This window comes from Argiope bruennichi, chromosome 8 (assembly GCF_947563725.1).
Source record: "Argiope bruennichi chromosome 8, qqArgBrue1.1, whole genome shotgun sequence".
Lineage (NCBI taxonomy): Eukaryota > Metazoa > Arthropoda > Arachnida > Araneae > Araneidae > Argiope > Argiope bruennichi.
Window position 1 is genome coordinate 37,252,154 of NC_079158.1, and position 19,556 is coordinate 37,271,709.

Here is a 19,556-nt window from a genome sequence, read left to right on the forward strand (position 1 = left end):
TCCTTCCTTTTTTTTCCTTTCGATTATATTTGCTTTCTGACGTTTAACGCTTATTAAAGGTGTCTTTGTTAGTTTCTTCAACTGATGAACATTTCGTGACACGCTAAATGACATTAGGAGGAACTTTAAGTGCTTTTATTTTTCTCACGGTATCATTTGACCTACATTTCAAATCACGACAGAATACTGATAAGTCAATTAAAAAAATGAATTATCATGATTTTTCTAACATAAACAGTAATTTTAAAACACGAAAATAAAGGTATTAATTATCATTAATGTTTTATTGGTTTAATAATAATGGCAAACCGTTTTCAGACACAAATGCTATCGAATCCAGAATCTTAGGAAATGATTTTTTTTCCTCTTTTTCCACAGTTAGCTAATTATTTTTTTAAAATAATAATTTGCTTTTATGTAAATTAACAGAATAATTGCGTTTTCTAATTCTTAAATATATTATTTGAAAGAAAACTTTCCAGGTGTTAAAAATAAGAAATAAATCCTAAGTATTAATATTTAACATGCGAGAGTCATAATTTAAGAATTTTTTGTTGGTTGTGTTTGCTTCATTTGCATATGAACATGCAGAAAATAATTATTCATTTTAAAATTTAAAATGAAATAACTTTTATGTTATTTTTTTACCTAAAAAGTAGTTGGTAGTAATTTCATAACTTTATATTCGATTAATTTTTTTAAATTTTCTAATTAAAATTCATGATGTATGCATGATTTGTAAACGTATGATGCATGTCTCATCTCCTCTCCATAAGATGCGTTACTAGATTTCAAAGTTAAATCAAGTAACATAACTGTCACGTGACAAATTAACTGCGCGTATCATTCTGCAATGTAACTATTTTTTTCTTTTTGCAGAAAACGCAATAGACACAAACATTATTTCAAGATTCCTCAGTGTCATGTGACAAACTTATCTGAAAAAGCCATTCTGTGACTTCAATGCTCCGTAAAGTCATGTCCTTCCAGCAAAATACACAAGAGACTGCAAATTTAAAGTGGCGCAGCGCATTTGGTGAGTCTCATGTGAACATGAATTAATGTTATAGCAAGAAAAAATCACTATGATTTAAGTTCACTGGAGAAAGGGGAAAAAACTTTATAAATAAAAGAAGAGATTTTTTTTTTATTAGAGATAATGAAGGAATCAAAATTGGTATATCTGTGAACTTAATTTCATTTTTCCGCCTTGCCATATGTGGTATTAATATTTATGTAATTTAGAACATTTTTTTTTTTGTCAAAAGTCTAAGAACGAAGACTATAAAGCCGTTGGCTATTAATAATTTTTTAATAAAATAAAGAACATAATGAGACTCGTCATAGTTTCATTTGTTTAATCTGCCTTCATAAATAAACAGATGAGTTTCTTTGATTTTTATCTTATCAGCTATCGTCCGCAAAAGGGTGAAGACTGCATCTGAGTAAGCATCAGGTGCTTCAGTCTAACACACAAAGCAAAACATAATAACTGTTGAAAAATAATCTATTTTTACTTAACAGATAAAAATCAAGGCCGATTTTTTGCCATATTCCTAATAATATGATGGCAGCGATAATTTAGAAGATCTAGAAAATGAATAAACAATCTTACAATCGATACAAACTCAAAGATTCAGTGATTGCATAGTTTGATCATATAAATACTTTTATAGTTTGTGAGGATATTTATAAATAATTAAAATATTAATAATTATTTTAAATATAATATCAGTATTTGAAAAAAAAATCACTAATAATTGTTATTTCTAGCATATGAAATAAAAATAGAAAATGCTATAATTGTTAAAAAAAACAACTGAACCACGATGTTTGGATAGATCTCCATATTTTAAAACTCCTTAGATTCGAAAATATTGATGTTTGAGCTTATAATACCCTTCAAAGCATATAATAGCTCAAAAACTATATATTTTTTAAATTTTAGGATAGTTTTCTACAAAAAAAAAATCCTTTTTCTGCAATTTTTTCTCTAATTTTAATAAGTTTTAAAAATATTTTAAACATATTTTACAATAATATTTTTTATTGTTTAGATCCAACATTTAGATGCGTATGCATTAGGACAATAAGAAATGAATTTTATAAAGACATACGCCGAGGTCCTGGCCTAGAGGTAGCGCGTTCTTCTCCGTGATCTGGGCGTCCCGGGTTCGAGTTATAGTTCGGGTATGGTTGTTCTTCATCCTGTGTTCTATCTGTGAGGTGTGTGAAAGAGCCCCCCAGTTAAAAGGGGTGTACAAGCTAATGTATTAGTGTCATCTTCATATGAGCTAGAAGTCAGACTTCTGTCCTTGAGTGCTCAGGGGTTCATACCCTCAGAAGCTGCGGCACCCCACCCACCCCTTTCCGTTGTAAAGCAGGAACGACATCATCATCATCATAAAGACGCATTATGATTACCATATTTAAGAATAAATTTTTAAAACAATACAAAGACAGATAAAGTTTTAAAAAACCTTGTCATGCTATGATATTTTGACAAAAATTCAAATCCCCTTAATTTTTTATTACATTACCCAAATTGTTATACATTTTACTTATTTAAAAATATTATTTTATGTCACGAACAATTATAGTAGACGAATGATAACTTAACATAAAAATCAACTTTACCTGTTCCTGCGGTGGCATCCTATACTCTGGTCGGGCATTATCCAATCCTTGGACCATTCTTCTAGACTGGATGGTCAGCTTGAGACCTTCCTTGATAAGTTGGGTTCTAGTAGCCTGGACTTTGGAAACATCAATCGAATAGGATGGAGGCGAAGAAGCAGAGTGGTAATCTGGCTCAGGCGAAGTCAGATCTCCAAAAGAACCGCTGGACAGATCCGAGGGACTCGGACCACCTGTTAAGCTGATCAGACCTGAGATGATATCTGGGGTGGGAGGTGCCGAACTGTGGCAGTCAGGATCCGAATCGAAAGTGAGCGGTTGGATCTGCTGAGTAGAATCCCTGGTGGAAGGGTAGTAAATTGGTTCCAGAATACTGGTGTAATGTGGCATGTAGTCCGCAGGGGAGCATGGCCCGTTCGACCCGAACATGGTGATTCATAGAAACGAGATGGCAAGATGCTTTTGACCTTGGAGAAGAATAAAGGAATAATAATGAGTTGAAACGTCATATTGTATAATAAACAACTTCCAGTCGAGTTTCAATGGAAACAAGATTAGAAAATTATATTTTCCATTCCATTTCTACCTGCAAGAAAGGCAGGTAGAAATGAGATCTTAAAACAAAATTCAAAAGTGCCTAGTTCCAAAATTAAAACAGAAATTGTAATGAAATAAACAAATCTTTGCATGCAACAATTGTTAAGTTGAAGTAAGTCAATGATTTATATTTGCTAATAAACTAAATCGTTGCATAGTAAACACCGTTGAGTTGCTGAAAGTTTATGATTCATTTTGATTTATTTAAGACTGTGACTGTAACTTTGCCTCTATCTTTCGTGTCAGCTATTCCATTATTGGATTATCGTTGTGATGCCTTTTCGCGCGCAACTAATTGCATTATCATTTTTTATGGAAAATTAGTTATTCTGATGCAATACTTTTTTTTGGATTATGTAGGCTTAATACCCATAATGGATTTTGTGCCACTCTTTAGACTGGCGAATTTCGTTATTGGATTTGTTTAACTATAAATGAACTTTGTGTGCGAATTTTACCTTGCAAATTGTACTTCTTAGTGAATTAACGCTTGTGATTTGGTACTTTTTGGACTATGCAATCATCGTACCTATATTAACTCTTGTGATTTTGTACTTTTGGATTATACAGTCGTCGTACCTAGATCAACTCTTGTGATTTTGTACTTTTTGGATTATGCAATCGTCGTACCTAGATCAACTCTTGTGATTTTGTACTTTTTGGATTATGCAATCGTCGTACCTAGATCAACTCTTGGGATTTTGTACTTTTTGGATTATGCAATCGTCGTACCTAGATCAACTCTTGGGATTTTGTACTTTTTGGATTATGCAATCGTCGTACCTAGATCAACTCTTGGGATTTTGTACTTTTTGGATTATGCAATCGTCGTACATAGATCAACTCTTGGGATTCTGCACTTTTTGGATTATGCAATCATCGTGCCCATATTGGATTAAAAGATCTGTGCGAATCCTTACACTGAGACTATATTTATCTGCAAACAAACTTTACCTTTTGAATCCAACTTATGGATAGAAATTGTCGACCGAAGTATCTCAACAAATGGTGAGTACCAGCTTATCTTTCCCTGGGTTTTTTTCCGTTTAGAAATGTGTCAGTATATTGCATTAAACTGTTAAGCTGATGTTAAATGTTAATTGCAACACTAGAAAGTAATAGAATAATGTTTGAAAAAATTTTGAAATCTGATGCAACAATGTCTCAAAATGACAATTTGACAAGTTTCAACAGTTTTTATAGTTAAAAAAGATGCTGTTATAAATAATACTTATCCTTCAAATGAAATATTCTAATTAGATAAACAAGATTTAAAACTGAAGTATCCCCTGAATTATGAAAGTAAACATAGAATATCAAGCAGATTTCTAGCATCTAATTACCAATTAATAAACCATAAGTGATATACATTGTTTAATAAACCTTAATGAATTGAAAAAACAATCTATTATGAATTTTTATTTACAAAGAAAAAGAAATCAGTGATTTAGAGAATTCAAGATTACATCAAATCATGATATATATATATTCTATCAAAAATATGTTCTACTTAAAAACGAGAAATATTTGCGAGATCAAATTCTCATTCAAATATCGCCTATATCGATATAATCGATTTGCATTTTTTAAATAATGTATCGCATGAAAAAATGTTATGAAAACGTATGGACTTTGAATTTTAGAGCAATAAAACATTCTGATATTTTAATTTTTTAAACCGGAAACCAACTTTATTGTAAGACATCAATTACATTCGTAAATGAAATAGAAGATAATTAATTCAATAGGTAATTATTAACATAAGGAATGAAAAACATGTTAATATTAATGTTTTCAAACATTTTTTTCTACAAAATAGATGCAAAATATATGTTGATTTGATATGTAGATATTTTTTAAGCTGTACTCGTTAAATCAAATCATCTTTTATTTGAAGTTTCGGCATATCATTTCTAATAAAATTAGAATCTTCAGAAGGTGTTTGAAATAAGTTCAAATAATCTTCATAATTGAAATCTTGCCTGCGAAGCCGTGTGGATCACAGAAAAGTTCCGACGTAAAAAGAGGGTACAGGGATCGCATTTATAGATCCACTCCCCCCCCCCCCACCCCTCGAAAAGACAATTTCTCACATTTTGGTTATTTCCCCATTTTCATTAAGATTCAGGCACAGAAACACTGAAAGGAATTAATTTTTTTTAAAGCAGAAATATTTTTATTTTCGAACTTAAATAACATCGAAAACTATCAATTTTTAAGGTGCTGATAAACTGCTTATCGCATGCTAATGACTTTAAATGCATACATATAAATATATATATTATGTGATAGACGAAGTGAAGAAAATTTAGACAAACGCCTGGAAAAATGGAAAATACAAAAATATGCACAGACATAATTAATGGGGGTAACCCTTTAAAGGGCCATTTTTTCTAGTCATATTATGTTAAAATATTTTTAGGCTTGAAATTAGAATAAGAGAATGGATTCATTTAGCTTATTAGATAAATTTAATTTGATTAATTAATTTGGTTAATTAATAATTAAGTGACAAATCAAGACACATCATTTTGTGTGAGATAAAGAACTAAAGCATCGAAGTTTCTGTCTTTCTAAAATAATTTGTCAGAACTTATGCCGACCTACATAATTTCATACAAAGATTGATAAATTTGGTGGGAAGCATACTTCCCACGGCCTTAGAAAGGGTTAATAGAATTGTATTTATATTATTAAACAGCACATATTTTTTTGGATATGTAATGCATAGAATAAAATGAACAAGAAAATTCATATAAAATAATAAAAATTCTATTTGACATTGAAAGAAAAAGGTACAAATGATTTCCACAAGAACATTGGATTTCAAAACAATTTAACCTTGATTTGGTCATTTTTAATTAGATTTTGAATTAAATTTCAGAAATATAAACATCAATTTTCAAGAATTTTAACAAAAAATAAAACGGAAAAAATAATCGAAGTATCCTCAGGAAATTAAAATTATTCAAGCGAATAATCACCATTAAAAAAGAACTCGCTACTCTGTAATCATAATTTTAGGGACAGATGAAATTCTTAAGATTTATTAAGCTCGAGTTATATCTTTCAATCAATTTCGAAATACTATTATGCAATGGGTAATTTACTGATAAAACGCATACGTTAAATAAATTTTTTTTTAAATTAAAAAGATTTTACTGATCTTACTGACACAATACAATTTTCTCTTATCAAAATAATACTAATTTTATCATTAGAAAGAAATGCGTTGCAAAAAATGACGCTATTTAAAAAAAAATGCATCGAGCAGAATTCGACCTTGCAAAAAATGCGTTTATTTAATAAATGTTGAAAATAGGTTAAAAATGATAAGGGATTTTTGAAAATTTTCTAATATTTCCTTTCCAAAAAAAAAAAAAAAAAAGAGAGAATCAAAATTTTTAAGGGTTTAATTTTAATTATCTTCTCGGCATATTTTTTTTTTTTGAAAAGACATTATTTTAATAAATGAAACAACTCAGACTCGTAATGAATGCGCAATTTGAAATTAAAAAAACAGATCGGATATAAAAATTTCATTTCTTCTTCTAACGAAATATTATTTATATGTTTTCTTCTTTTATTATTGTTTAAAAGAATTCTGGTAACTGTTATTTTTGTGAACCGATTTCCATAGAAACAGCCTTTATTACATAACTAATTACTTAAACATTTTTAGCAATACTCCTTAATTTTATTCAATTTAAATATGCAAAAAAATTAAAATATATAATTCCTCGGATTTTAGTTAATGCAAACAAGATATTCCATAAATAAGATTAATTTATATCATATTTTACTTAGAATTTCATTGAACGTGCGTTTCAAGGAAGAAATTTGATGCGTAAATATTAAAAAAATTAATACTTCAATAATTTTTTTTTTATTTTCTTAATATTAAATTGTTACAATTCTTTACTAAAAATTCAATAACTAAACAAAATGTCTGCATTTAGCTTCTTATCTGCAATTGTTCAAATTCATGTAATTCTAAAATAAGCTTAAGGAATATAATAAAAACAATTTTATGATTTCCGAGTTTAAATTTGTAATGAAAATTTAAAATTATTACATTTGATAACTGTAAATACTTTATTACATTTTCTGCCTTAAAAAAATGTTTCAGTTTGAAGACAAATTTATGAGGATTAAATTATGAATAAATTATTTAATTATCAAAATTTAATTTAGAAAAGGTAATGTTGTAACTGGCGCAAGTATTTTTCACTGCTGCGTTCAATATAGGGGGGGGGGGAATTGTTTATTTGGGGAAAAAATTGTTGCATCATTTTTAAAAATTGTTGCATTCCAAGTAAGACCAAAAAAATGTTTTTAAATAAGCAGTAAAATATTTTTGTTTCGAAAAGACTTTAAAAAAATATAAAGTTTTCTTAATTATTCATAATATTTAAGATGACAGTTTAAAAAAAATTCTCGCAAATTATATGAAAATATTGCGTACTAAACATTATTCCTTTGTTATGTACGTTAGTTTGTGTGAAAATAATTCAATTAAACAGTTATGTATATTAGTTTGCGTGAAAATAATCAACTTAAACAGTTATGTATATTAGTTTGAGTGAAAATAATTAAACAACTTAACATTAACTTAAACCCGATGCTTTTGCTTCTTTTTCTGACAATAACTTCCAATTATAATATCTTTTATACAACCAAACAATAAATTTTCTTTAAGCTTCGATATTCCCATGATAGAAAATTCGATTCATAAACGAAATTAGAATTCTTCAAAATACTTGCGTAATCACAATTGAAATTTTAATTTAATCATTAATTTTATATTGCATATAAACAAACACTGAATGAGTCATTTTTCACAGTTAATGAGGGACTGAATAAAATGAAAAGATCCATTCTTTTCATTAACAGTATTTGGGAATCGGGAGATGGAAATTTATCTGAGGGGATACAGGATTTCCCAATAAACACAATGCAGCATTATTTCATTTTCATGACTATTATAAAACTATTTTTCCCTTACGCAATTGTTAAATCTTTTTAATGCTCGTGTATTAAGATGCAAATGAAGGTTAACTTGTAATGGTTTCTTTGTATAAAATAGTGGCAACAGAAATAATAATAATAAAAAAATAAAAAAACCTACGTAAAAAAATGCTAGTTAAGTCACTTCAAATAAAATCCGAAATTTAAATTCATCATAACAATACACCGATTTTGTCTTTGGAATTTTTTTTCAGGTATTAACAATCTGCAGACGATAATTATGATGATCAATTATTTTATATTAAATGTTTCTAAATAAGAAATATATAGCTCAGCTGCTTTTATTACTTACTTTACAGCTTACTTAAAAAAATAATAGATTTGTAAAATGTATTTTTTTTGATAGAACTATTTTACAATTCTTGAAGGAGAATTGAATCTTGTGAGAAATTAAAGTTTTATTTTGAGTAACGTACAAAGTAAACTCGCCTTTTATCTATTGTGTGAATTTTTATTAAAACATTAACTAACTAGGAAAAACTTTTCATTTGAAATGTCGCGGTGTTTTGTCAGTATAAAGTAAACATGTATTTATTTATCTGTGAAGCCTAGCGTCAAAACTATCTTTGTTAAATATTTCATGCAATTATTGTGTAAATATTTGTAGTCTAGAATATCACTGGTCAAATATTTCATACAACGCTAATATGTTAAATACTTTTTGTCAACAGCAGAATAAAAGAAATATTTCATACGACGATAATTATTTAACAAAAATAGACCTGCATTCAAAATCAATGTGAGTAAAATATTTCGAATGTCATTTACTGCTTTTGTATAATAATAGCAGTACTTTCAATAAATATCAATTGCTTTAATCTTTTGTCTATCTAAATTTCTTGTCACCAAAATTGATGAAATAACTAAGGTAGAATACCCTGCATTGGAATTTTAAATTCACAAACAGATACACATAAAACATATCAAAATCCTTATATTTAATTCATTAAAAGTTGTTGATCATATTAAATAAAGATCTACAATTCATGGTTTAATTTCGACTAGACTAAATATATTTGACAATTTAACCTTAAAATTTTTAAGTTATGCCCATTAATTTGCAGTAGGTATTTAAATTTTTTGATTGCAATCAACTGATGGAATAAAAATAACACACTTTTGCAATGTTAATAAAGATAATAATTTAACAGAATTGAAAAACTATGCATTATGGATGATACTTTATAGTAACTTCATTAAATTTTGTTTTCTAGCCGTTATATTTGATACATGAGATATCTTATGAGAATCAAAATAACAATTAGAAATACTTTTATTATAATTACAGAGGAAATTGTTATTTTCATGGGTTTTTAAATGCAAGTCGCGTGCAATCATAAGTGATAAAGCATTATGAAAAGTAAATATTGTATTTTTAAGCAGCGCTATAAATTCAAAAGTAATAAAGTTTTATAGAATCGGCATAGAAAAAAAATTCTAAAAATGGGAGCACTTTTATCTTAAATTATAATAATAATGATCATCTCAACTATAAATCACTAATTAATATATTAATAAATAAAAAATAATGCATTAATAAATAAAAAGTAATCAATGGATTTTAAATGCAATTCGTATGCAATAATAAGAAGAATGTATCATGAAAAGTATCGTATTTTGATGCATGTATATAGAAGTTAAGCTGTAAATTCAAAATTAAGTTTAAAAAAAAAACGGCATAGAAAAAAAATTCTGAAAATTTAAGCACTGTTATCCCAAATTATTATTATTAATGATAATCCCAAATTTAAATCCCTAATTAATATATTAATAAATAAAAAATATTAATAAGTAAAAAGTAACCATGGGTTTTTAATGCAATTCGCATGCAAACATAAGCATTGTTGAAAAATAAGTATTGTATTTTGAAGCATGCATGTAAAAGTTAGCGAAATAAATTCAAAATTAACAAAGCTTTGCAGAAACGACATAGAAAAATTTCTGAAAATGGAAGCACTTTTTTCCCAAATTACAACAATTAATCATAATCCCATCTATAAATCACTAATTAATATATTAATAAATAAAAACATCAAACCGAATAGATGTTTATGATTTTAATAACAATAATGCACAATCAAAACTTCATATTTTTACTATAGAACTAAAAAAACACATTAAAAATAACTACCGATTTTCAAGGCAAAAGTGCAAATTATATTTACCTTTCTGACAATCTCGCGTCAAATTTTGTTTCTCGAATTAGCGATTTTTTCACCTGGCTGTCAAACTGCGTATCCAAACACGAAGTGTCTGTCCGCGTTGACACAATATTTGTTTAATCTTCATATATCACCTGAACTGATAATTTTAAACATCATTATCATCATGATTAGCCATTTAGATTGCGAATACGAAACCCTAGAAACCCCAAAACGGAGACGTGACACAGTGAACTGATTTTTAGAGAGGAGATAAAATAAATATATTGACAGTGAAAGTAATATTGCATCAGGGCACGCAACGGAGGTCTACAAACCTGTGGTCATATGAAAATTGGTTTAGGAAATATTAAGTCTGATTATTTATATTTGAGTTTTCGTATATAAATAAATATTTGGAAGTTAAAAGTGAGATTTTATTCAATATCTCCAATTATATGAATCTTTTTCACTTCCTCGTATACGAAGTGTGGAGCAAATCTTCAAACAATTCGAATTCATAATTTTGACGAATCTCCACGTTTCAGATACATTCCTAAGTCCAAAAAACATTTCGGCTTTATGTCTCAAAAATACTTTGAGCTAGACGATTAAAATTTAGTACAGTAGACTCCCGATTATCCGCGAGCGGGTTATCCGCGGTGCGGATTATCCGCGCCTGCCGCACAAAGTTTTTATTTTTTTGACTGATTTTTTTCAAAAAGGTGCAGTTTTACAGTTATGCTTTTGTAATTACATAATACATTACAGTATTAAAACAATACATATGTATTAATTTTTCTGTGTATAATTGACGCCTCTCGTAAATACAAAGCATTTTTCTGTTTTCATTAACAAATTGCATTTTAGGTTAGTTTTGAGTGATATACTAAAATATTAAGCGTTAGTTAAACATTTCCTGATGTTTATTTTACGTTTTATTGTACATAAAACGATTTTTCAAAGTTGGAATGACTGTTTTCTTTTTTGCTATACCCGTTTTTAGCTTTTTTCGGATTATCCGCGATTTTTGTTATCCGCGGCGGCCACGCCACCCAATTCCGCGGATAATCGGGAGTGTACTGTATATAATATTACGATCAAAATTGTATATTTCTGTAAAATTTGAATGAAATAATTGTACAAGAAGTCTACCTCAGAATATTAAAACTCCCACGTTCCAAAATAACCCAGAATTACTGCCTGTATCTTCAAAGAGTTAGAACACAAAAGAAAATCTCGTTGTCCCTGGAATCCATCTGAGCGAGCGTCTTTAACGAACTAAGCATGCGTCCCTGGTATTCATTTAATTATGGAAAGGGAAGGAAATTCCTCAATGCTATCCAGGCGTTTCGGAGCTCGCTGTAATTTCGTTCAAAGTGCGTGTGGGGCTTTTTAGTATTGATAGGGCTATACGAGGAACCTCCCAGGTTGTAAACCCACCACCAGGAAGACGCGGGTTCACGTCAAATTCTATTAGGAAATGTCTGACTCTGACATGGCGTCTAGAGGCTGAAGGAATGAATTGCTGATTCAGTTTGTTATTCTCCGTGGGCAATGTTTAAAAATTACCAAGATTGACCCAAAAGAGTTCTCGAATAACTTTAATATCGTGCGTAAGTTTTAACTATCCATTCGCAAATAATATAATTAAATTCTTTAAATTTCCGATGAAAAAGCAAAAAGTACGCAAGCAATACTAGAGACAAGAAATGAAAGAAAATTAACTCTTACATTCAATTTATTCCTATTAACAATCAATAATCTGATGTTGGAAAATTATAATTTTATAAAAACATCGCCTGGGATATAAAGATTGAATATTTTGGAAGTACATAGCTAATGAGAAAAGAGAAATTGTGGATTCAAATTTGAAAATAAAAATTATTTTACATTACATTAATCCATTGATTTGGAAGTTTACGATTATCTTCTGAAACGATGAAATAATGATTAAAAAATTCATTCTGTAAAAAGAAAACTGAAATAATTTGATAATGATCATTTCATTAGCAAGAGTTAAATTTTGACAAAAATGATTTAAATTTCAACAAAAATAATTTTCAGAAGAAAGAGCGGTCGAAATTAATAGAAACATTGGATATTTGCATATAATTTTGCAACGTAAAGATGCAGGTATACATGCTATATAAGAAACATAAAAAATATTTTGATAATTATTCGAAATTCATTGGCAAGGTTAAATGCCAATAAAAGTCATTGATGCGATCAATTGATACCCGATAGTGGTGTGTGCTATCTGTAGATATGTTACAATATTAAATATAAAAGGCTACTAAATATTACAATAATAAAAGAACTGAAATGTGAAATTTGAATGCGTAAAAATTTAAAATCTTCTATTCATTTTAAGTTGAACAATATAAAGTCAAAGAAATATGTTGATAGTAGGTTTTTTAGAATGGGCGTGTAGAACTGAAATGAAAACAAACCGAATGATAATTGCAGTCGAAAGGTGGATCAATATTATTAATCAATGCAAAGAACAATGTAAATATCAAAACTTTAGAACACAAGAAGAATATGGCGGAAGTCATCAAAGGGTTTTCATTGTTTTCCGTTGAGAAAATGTTTTGACGGAAAAAGACAAGTAAAGAGCAAAATTTTTCCGCATCATTACATCAGACTCGAAAGAATAGGAAACACAAGCAAAAAGCGACGCGAACAATTTGCGCGTGGGTGTCGAAACTATGTTGCCAGACCAGAGATTCAAGTTAATCCCAGTAAATTTAGAAGGGGAACAGTTAACTAAAGTTACATAAATTCTCTCCCCCCCCCCTTGCACTGACAACCGGTCATCGTTACATGACCATCGATTATTACGTAATTCCTGAAATCAAACCAATCATGCCGCCATTGATGGTCACATAATAAATGCTTCAATAAAAAATGCAAGAAAATTTTAACGCACATTTTCCTTGCATACAAATTAAAGAGTCACTATACAAAAAATACTATACACCGTCTTTATACTTAATTTTTATATATTTCGAACAACAATTTAATATTTTTGACTAATAACGAAAATGTAGCTTTTATAGAAGCTTTTTACATAAAAAATTTTGAGAAACAAAAGTTTTTGCTAATAAGTCATTCTGTTACTATTATTTTTTTTAATTTCTTGGCTAGATTCCTCAATGAGTGTTTCAAAGTTTCAATAAGTATTAGCAATGACTACATTAATAAATAGGAAAAATCAATTAAATATAATTCGAACTTATAATTCCACTTTTAATTGCTTTTATATAAAAAGACAATTTCTTAAAATGTCATTTTTTTTTTTAAGATTCCTAAATTAACTAGGTGTAAAATTAAAAGCAATTACATATCAATATTTAATTCAAAGAAAGGTGTTACTTAAAATGCTTTTTATGAAACGTTGATTTACATTTTATATTATAATACTTATAAAATTGTGTTACATACAATTCATATTATTACTTTGAGCAATTTCCTAGTTATTAGAGCTGCAATTCATCTTTAATAAGTTGTACAGTTCATCTCTAAAAGAATCGTTTTCAAATCTTCTACCAGAGAATTATTTACAGTTCGCGGAATAATATACTTTCATATTTTTTTAAAAAACAAATATGAATAGAATGATATTTGAAACTGCACAAACTATTGGCAAAAAAATCGTTTGCATTTATTAATATGTGTTAGGAAGGTCCATGAAATACGGAAATAATTACTTTCCGTGAACAGCATAATAATAATAAACTTCGTCAGATAATATGATTTATAATAAATTATACATATATTAAATCAAATAATGCATGATAATATATATTTAGTTCGCTAGCTAAAGTTATTATACAGTAAATAAATGAAATGGAAAATTTTACAATTTTCAGTTCCAGTTTTAACCAAAGTTTGAGTAAATAAACATATGTCAATATTATACGAAAGATTCAGAACTTCATGCTTAATGTGAAGATAAACTTATTAATTTAATAATTTTAGGATTCCATTTTATTTTTATTAAAATTTTAATTATTTATATTTTACATTAAATAAATTTCATAATCATTGAGCATTAAGAAAATATTATTCTTCCACGAAAACTTATACTCAGAAACTCGACCTCAAAAAAAATGATTCCGTCTACAAATAATTTATTCTTAAAAAAATAGACAAAATATTGCCCAGAACAAAGATGGTGAACCCGATAATTCAGTTACAACCCTTCGATACTGCAGTTTCAATTCCATCGAGACCTCCAGCCCGCGGAATTTCATTACATTAAAGGATGAATTTCACGACCTTTGCTCCAAAAGCAATTAATTCCCTAAAATGAAAGTCTCTCGGACGCGGTTGTAAGATAAACTCTCTGAGACTTAACCTCGATTCTTCATCGGATTAATTTTCGACTCAAAAGTGTCGGGGGGCGAGTGATTAACTGCCTTGAAACTTGAGGTGTCCCCGTTCAGGAGCAATTATTAATGACCAATAGCTTACCAATCGGGTAAGTCGAGTTTTGGGCAGTTTTGATGTGAAAAGTTTTATGTAACTTCACCGAAACCAGAGGTTCGCAATCCTTTAATATTCGAGACTCAATTTTCCATATTAGTTTTAACCCCTTAACTGGGTAATTTTCTCAGCTCTTTAATTCAATAACATCTTGAGTTTTGGAACAATGTTATCATATTGCTTAATCTAAGAGTCTATGTAACACTTGAGACATTTATGAATCTCACCTAATTTATATATCGAATTACAAAGTTTGTGAATGATTTAATATTAGCTGAAAAAATATAGTTATTCGATGGTCTTGTACTACAGTTAAAAGGTTAATAACATATCCCTTTGTAAGATTTTTCCAGTTTACTCTCCTTCTAATAAATATTAGTATTTTAAATAATTGATATAAAAAAACTTTCATTTTGCATACACTCGTATACACTTTAATAAAATTAATTTAATCGGAACTTTCCGAAAAATTAAATCTAGTTAAAGTAATATTTCCTTTTATAATAATTTTGATGAGATATTTGTGAAATTTAATAAATTACTTTTAAATTTAACTCATATATATTGATGGGATTGGCTTTTAAGGTTTTAAATTTTTTAAGAAAAAAATTTTATGAGAAAAAAAAATCGGCTTTAATAAAATATATATAATTGATTTGAGGACTCATTTTATTAACTTGTATGCTATTCGAACAAATTTAATCGTTACAAAGTTATCATGAAATACCATTACAATGAAAGCAACAATAATCACAATTGGTAAGTATAATATTTAGACACGCATAATAAGATAAAGGGTTTAAGAAATTAATTTAATGAATAAAAAAAATCCTGCACTTTTCACAATAACTTTACACTCATGAAAATTAAATTCTTTTTTTGAAAAATGATATAAAATATTTCTTTTTAATTTTTACTTAAAATAAATTCATAGGAAAAAAAACCCTATGAAACAAATTATACCATTTAAAAACCAAAAGTATTTTGAAAATTGCGAAATTTTTTTTATGCAAAGCACAAACATAATTTTCTAGTTTAGAAATTTATCAAACCATTTGTTCAAAATTTCATAGATAGTTAAGGAATATAATATGAAATTACAAAATAAGCCTGCAGTTTTATTAAATTTATTTTCATTTTTTTCTCATTATAAATCATTAAAAAAATTAAAAAATCGTTTTAAATGAATAAATTGTTTACAACACTAAATCTCAGAAATTGCAGACAATATTAAGAAACTTTTAAACCAAATTTGAACTAAAAATAAGTATTAAGTTTTAATTTTTGAGAATTTTTTAATAAAATTTTACCAAAATTTAGAATCTGAAAAAATAGTTTTTAAATATTTAAAAAAACCTTAAAATGTACATTATACAACTATTAAAATCATCATAAATGGTTCGTTTTATAAAGAATTCCTTAGAGATTACGAAAATCGAATAAAAAAATATTCGATATTTTTGCCTCAAATCGTCATTTCAATGTTGTCACCATCTTAGAATTATTCACTTCGTGTTACTTCATCAGTGCTTAAGCAGTAAAATAAAATAAAATTCAACATTATAAATTCAAAAAAAAATATTAAACTTACCTAAAACAAAATTCCACAAAACAGAGACGAATGTACTGAAGTAATATAACAGAGTGATTATTCCAAATTGATGTGAAAGAAAACTGTCTTAGGCGAAGATTTACAATAATTGAAGGTCACGATCTTATACATCACCCTTAGCGTGCAGCCCATTCCCAAAATAATTCGTTTTTAAGGCTGTTAATGCCTAATTTCACAGCAGGATGTCACTGGAGGCGTTCGAAACACGATATCACTTCCATGCCAAAGGAACATCCCTAAATATCCGGGCAATTCTACTCAACAAAAACGTCGTAGATAAGATCTTAAAAACACCAAATCACATTTCTTTTTCACACTGCTCACCTTTTCTTTTCACCAATTCTTTTTTTTTTATTCTGAAGAGATTTGTGTGAAAGTTGATGCTTATTTATGAGATCAAAAGTTAAGAACGCAATGAAGGTAATGTGATAATAGAGCTCCGATTACGGCTTTTTATGTCCTCTATCAGTCATTCGAAACAATTATTTTAGCACTTCTTAAAGTGCGATAAGACTTTTATGGCACCTAATAAATCTTAGATCGCCATTATGCGATGTATAACGTAATTAACCAATTAGAGATGAACGCAAGCAGAGGATTTGCAGTTTTTGAGAATTCCAACAAATTGCCCAAAAACAGAAAAAATTCGTAAATTTAAAGGACTGCATGCAGGAACCCTATGAAATTTTTCATTTAGAAAGTTTATTTAAAGTATTAATTTGCTTTTTTTTTTTAAGTTACCGCCTTGAGAACACATTAAGACGTAAAATCTACTTTATTTAGCAATCATGGAAATAATTCTGAAGTACTTTAAGAAGGGAGATTTAAGAAAAAAAGTTATTTTACTATATATTAAGAGACAAAATGTTTATAGCACGCTAAGATTTTTATGGCACCTAATGAATCTTAGATTGCCATTATGCGATGTATAACGTAATTAACCAATTAGAGTATGCACGCAAGCAGAGGATTTGAAGTTTTTGAGAATTCCAACAAAAGGCCCTCCCTCCTTCAAAAAAAAAAAAAAAAAAAAAAAAAAAATACTGAAAAACTTCGTAAATATAAAGGATTGTACGCAGGAATAACGTGAAATCTTTCATTTTGTAAATTTATCTGAAATATGAATTCGCATTCGTTCTTTCGAAGTTAATATTATAAGAATAAATTAAGACATAAAATCTTTATTTGGCAATCATGGAAACAGTTCAGAATTATTTCGAGAAAGAATATTCAAGAAAGAAAAAAGAGTTATTTTATCAATCATACGAAAGTATAAATGTTTATAGCAAGCTAATAAATCTTGGATCTAAATCACGTGAATTATCGTGTAATTATACAATTACAGATGAACGCACAGAAACGTTTTTTGAAGTGATTTCATATGGAACGTTAAAATATCTCGCAAATTTGAAGATTTTTGAGCAGGCACATAACAGTAGAATTTTAAAATTTCTTTTTTATTCAGTAAATTTACTCAACATGTATATTTATTTAGTTTCTTTTGATATATAATGATTGAACATGTAGTTGTTGTTTAAAGCAACTGCAGACAAGAAAAAATCCAAATTATTTTTATTTCATTCAAAATATATTTGTTTTCATTCTAATTCAAATTACTTCAAATCGCTGAAAGATTAAATTAAAAACTTTATATTTTAAGTTAATTCCAATCCAAGCCCTATATTAGGAAAATGCAGCGCGTGTACTTGCGTATTTACCGGGCTACTTGAAATTGTAAAAAGAAGAAATTAGAAACTTGTTCAAGGCTTTATATATTTGGAATGAAGAATCCCCTAATTTTTGTTAGTTCAACTGTTTTACTGGGGCTAAAAAAAGTGAAGAATTCTATATTCATTAGCTTAATGTTGTTATTTATAAATAAAAAAATTTTTATTTTTGAATTAATTTAGGAGAGTCTTTGTTTTAAATTAATTGACAAGAAATTGAATTAACTCACCCGGTCGGGAATTAATAATTTTTTTTTAATTTATAGAAAAAAAAGTGAATTATTTTGATTCATAGTAAGAAAGTGAATAATTTTTATTTTTTTAGAAGAAATGGCATAATTTTGATTTACTGGGAGAGGCTGAATAATTTTGATTTACTGAGGAGAGGCTGAATAATTTTGATTTACTGGGGAGAGGCTGAATAATTTTGATTTACTGGGGAGAGGCTGAATAATTTTGATTTACTGGGGAGAGGCTGAATAATTTTGATTTACTGGGGAGAGGCTGAATAATTTTGATTTACTGGGGAGAGGCTGAATAATTTTGATTTACTGGGGAGAGGCTGAATAATTTTGATTTACTGGGGAGAGGCTGAATAATTTTGATTTACTGGGGAGAGGCTGAATAATTTTGATTTACTGGGGAGAGGCTGAATAATTTTGATTTACTGGGGAGAGGCTGAATAATTTTGATTTACTGGGGAGAGGCTGAATAATTTTGATTTACTGGGGAGAGGCTGAAAAATTTTGAATTATTGGGAAGGAGCCGAGTAATTTTGAATTAATTGGCTATTTTTTAAAAACACAGATAAATTCAATTATCATATACATGTATGATATTGAGAATTTATAAAAAATAACTTCAAACTTATCTATAAAAGGTAGAAGAGAGGGATTGAATATATGTAATACTTTTCTAATAAAAGATATAGAAATATCTCTTTCTCTTTGCCACCAGATATATCATATTTTGAGGAGTTTTCTTATAATATGCAGATTATCGCAATATTATTGAAAATATTATAAAATTATCCAAAAATGGAGCTATATATAGTGTTTTTTAATACGTCGTGTTTTTTAAACGTATTTATGAAAATATTAAATCGCAGCATCGAGAACAATGTATCAAAACGCTTTTAAACTCTAATTCCTCTGTTGCTTGTCAACATGTGGTATCAAATCAAATATCGCGTCGATGTTCTACAAAAAACAAAAGGATAATATTTTGTTTAAAAAATTTTTTTTAGATAAATAGCTTCTATCATGCTTCTTCGATCTTACTACATATTTTTTACATTGTATAGCATCATTGTATAGCATTTTA

The 19,556-nt window shown here is 28.1% G+C and overlaps 1 protein-coding gene across 5 annotated transcripts in view; it reads right to left on the reverse strand.

Moving 5' to 3' along the window:
* The window catches only part of LOC129981413 (fos-related antigen 2-like), a 120,117-nt gene that overhangs the window by 16,334 nt on the left and 84,227 nt on the right, over positions 1–19,556 (reverse strand). For 4 of the 5 annotated variants that reach the window (XM_056092252.1, XM_056092249.1, XM_056092250.1 and 1 more), the window contains exon 2: positions 2,638–3,104. In XM_056092252.1, the coding sequence (XP_055948227.1) occupies positions 2,638–3,066 (429 nt within the window). In that variant the 5' untranslated portion in view covers positions 3,067–3,104. Of the gene's footprint in view, positions 1–2,637; positions 3,105–10,427; positions 10,513–19,556 lie in introns of those variants that run through there. The other variant, XM_056092251.1, reaches the window with a different exon arrangement.